At 50.7% G+C, this 2,391-nt stretch overlaps 1 protein-coding gene across 1 annotated transcript; it reads left to right on the forward strand.

Annotated features, from left to right (window-relative positions):
• Nucleotides 1-1,408: 1,408 nt before the first annotated feature.
• On the forward strand, nucleotides 1,409-2,167 carry LOC119353747 (eukaryotic translation initiation factor 3 subunit G-like). Its single transcript, XM_037620417.1, has one exon. It carries the CDS (start codon nucleotides 1,409-1,411, stop codon nucleotides 2,165-2,167), a length of 759 nt encoding a protein of 252 aa, XP_037476314.1.
• The last annotated feature ends 224 nt before the right edge of the window (nucleotides 2,168-2,391 follow it).

The raw sequence follows: 2,391 nt of genomic DNA on the forward strand, positions 1-2,391 counted from the left end.
GACGCGCTGCGCTGCGGGTTGCAGGAATGAGCCGAGCCGATGCCTAAATTTTTGCCACGCACGACGGGTATACGAAAGGTCACGTGTGAGTTGAAACGTTTTCTGTAGTGGACACTGCATTCGAACGGCGCGCCTCTTCGGCCGCTGCCTGTTCGCTTCGTCTCCCTTCGTTGCTTCACCTCCCGCCGCAGCTTGTTCGCGTCCTTCTCCTGTGCCTATATAAGAGAGGTCGCTCCTCTCCAGAGAAACACAACAGAAGCTCCTCTTCCTCTCGCCACAAAGTTCCGACCACTGCGTTGCTGCTACGTTCTTCCCCATCCCGTCTTGCGGCGTGCACCGCAGGTCGGGACAGTAGGCCTCCGAAACCGCATCTTTTGAGTCCTGTACGGGAGAAGGGTGATAAGGTTTTTGGGGAGCGCTCAGCGCGACTACTGGCTGCTTCATCACGGATGATCCGGTCGCCGACGACTACTTCCCCGACGACGACTTCTTCCCTGACGTCCACGACCTCCTCGACGACATGGCAGGCGAGGACACCGACCCCAAGTCCAGCGCTTCTGCTGCTGCTGTCCCGTACGTGTTCTTATCTTTCCTGTTAAAGGTTTTGCCGCAGTTCCTTGTCCTACACATGATAGGTTCTACTTCATATATGCTACTTGCTATACTGTCTGCTTTAGATATGATAGGCTACGGTTCATATATGCAGAAGCTATTTACCTTCTCTCTGTCAAAACGTATGACTTGTTTTATCTCTTCTATATTAGTCATGCTTTATCTAGTATTTCTGTTAATAAAATCATTTGATAAATTGCTCATATTTCCAACAGGCGGCGGGGCAGATGGACTTTGGTTTAGTCGCCCGCTGGCCGACGGTGGCTACGACGACCGCTTGGTCCAGCCACCGGCGAAGGAGGAAGAAGCATAGGTGAGGAGGGGGATTGGCAAGAAATTTAAAACCAGAAGGGTTGTATGCCAGTCCGATTCGAACCCGAGGTGGCTTGGGACTATTCCCAAACCAGAGCTAAGGTTCTACTCTCTTCGTTTTTATTTACTCTGCATATTAGAGTTGACTGAAGTCAAACTTCGTAAAATTTGACCAAGTTTATAGAAAACAACATAAACATTTACCATAACAAATCTACATGATGTGAAAGTACATTCAATAATGAATCTAATGATATTGGGTTGTTATTGTATATGTTAATATTTTTATTTATAAACTTAGTCAAAATTTACAAAGCTTGACTTTGACCAAAGCTAATACGCGAACTAAATAAAAACGAAGGGAGTATATAAACGAAGACTAGCTGCTCCGGCTGGTATAACCTATTCAAGAGAAAAAAAAACCTATTCAAACGTACAAGTCTGTTGTAGTACTTTGGAGAAAGAGAGAGAGAGAGAGAGAGCCATGGCGCTTACGCAGACGAAGGAGGAGGGCGACGATTGCTATCTCCCGCCGCCGGTGGTCATCGGGCCCGACGAGGACGGTGTGAGAAAGGTTATCGAGTACCGCTTAGAAGAGGGCGTGGTTTTAAAGGTGACCACGACCACCCGCTCCCGCTCTAAACTCGCCGCCAAGGAGCACCGTTCGTGGCCCAGGTTCGGCGACGCCGCCAACGACGACGGCGCCACCTTCCGCTCACGTAATCCGCACCCAAACGTGCTCTCCTCACATGAAGTCTTCCTTGATCGCGCTGGGACTGGCAGCAGAGCTGCAAGAGGCGGTCCAGTGGCGGCCATGCTTGCCGGCGAGCGAGATGGTTCCGTGGTTTGCAGGACCTGCAAGAAGGGCTACCACTGGACGTCAAGGTGCCCATACAGTGACCTTTATTCCCAGCTGGAAGCCTTGGATGAGCAGCCGAAACCCGCGTGTGAAGGAGGTCGCTCCGCTGCATACGTGAGGCGGAGGAACCACGACAACACCGTCCGCGTGGACAATCTTTCGGAGCAAGCCCGTGATCCAGACCTTCTGGAGCTGTATGGCGCGGTTGGCCCGGTTCGCCGCGCACATGTCGTCGTGGATCGCAGGACGGGATCTAGCAAGGGGTTTGGATTCGTAGAGTTCGTCCGCAGGGCAGATGCTGAAAAGGCTATCCGCACCCTCGATCGTTACGGCTATGATCACCTCATCATCCGTGTGGAGCGACCAGAACGACGCGTCGGCTGAGCTAACCTCCGTGTGTTTGGACGGCACTGGAATATAATCTTCGAGAGCTGGGCGTCGGCAAAAGCTTGGCTCTGATCAGCCTCACATCTTGTGTGGTATAGCATTCTCTTAGGAATAGGATCTCACCAAGTTGTTTACATATGCAATATCTTGTTGAATTGATCATGTACCTATGTGTTATTGACATTTTATTTTGAAAAAGGTCCATTTTACTCCCTTAAAGA

Source organism: Triticum dicoccoides, chromosome 1A (assembly GCF_002162155.2).
Source record: "Triticum dicoccoides isolate Atlit2015 ecotype Zavitan chromosome 1A, WEW_v2.0, whole genome shotgun sequence".
NCBI lineage: Eukaryota > Viridiplantae > Streptophyta > Magnoliopsida > Poales > Poaceae > Triticum > Triticum dicoccoides.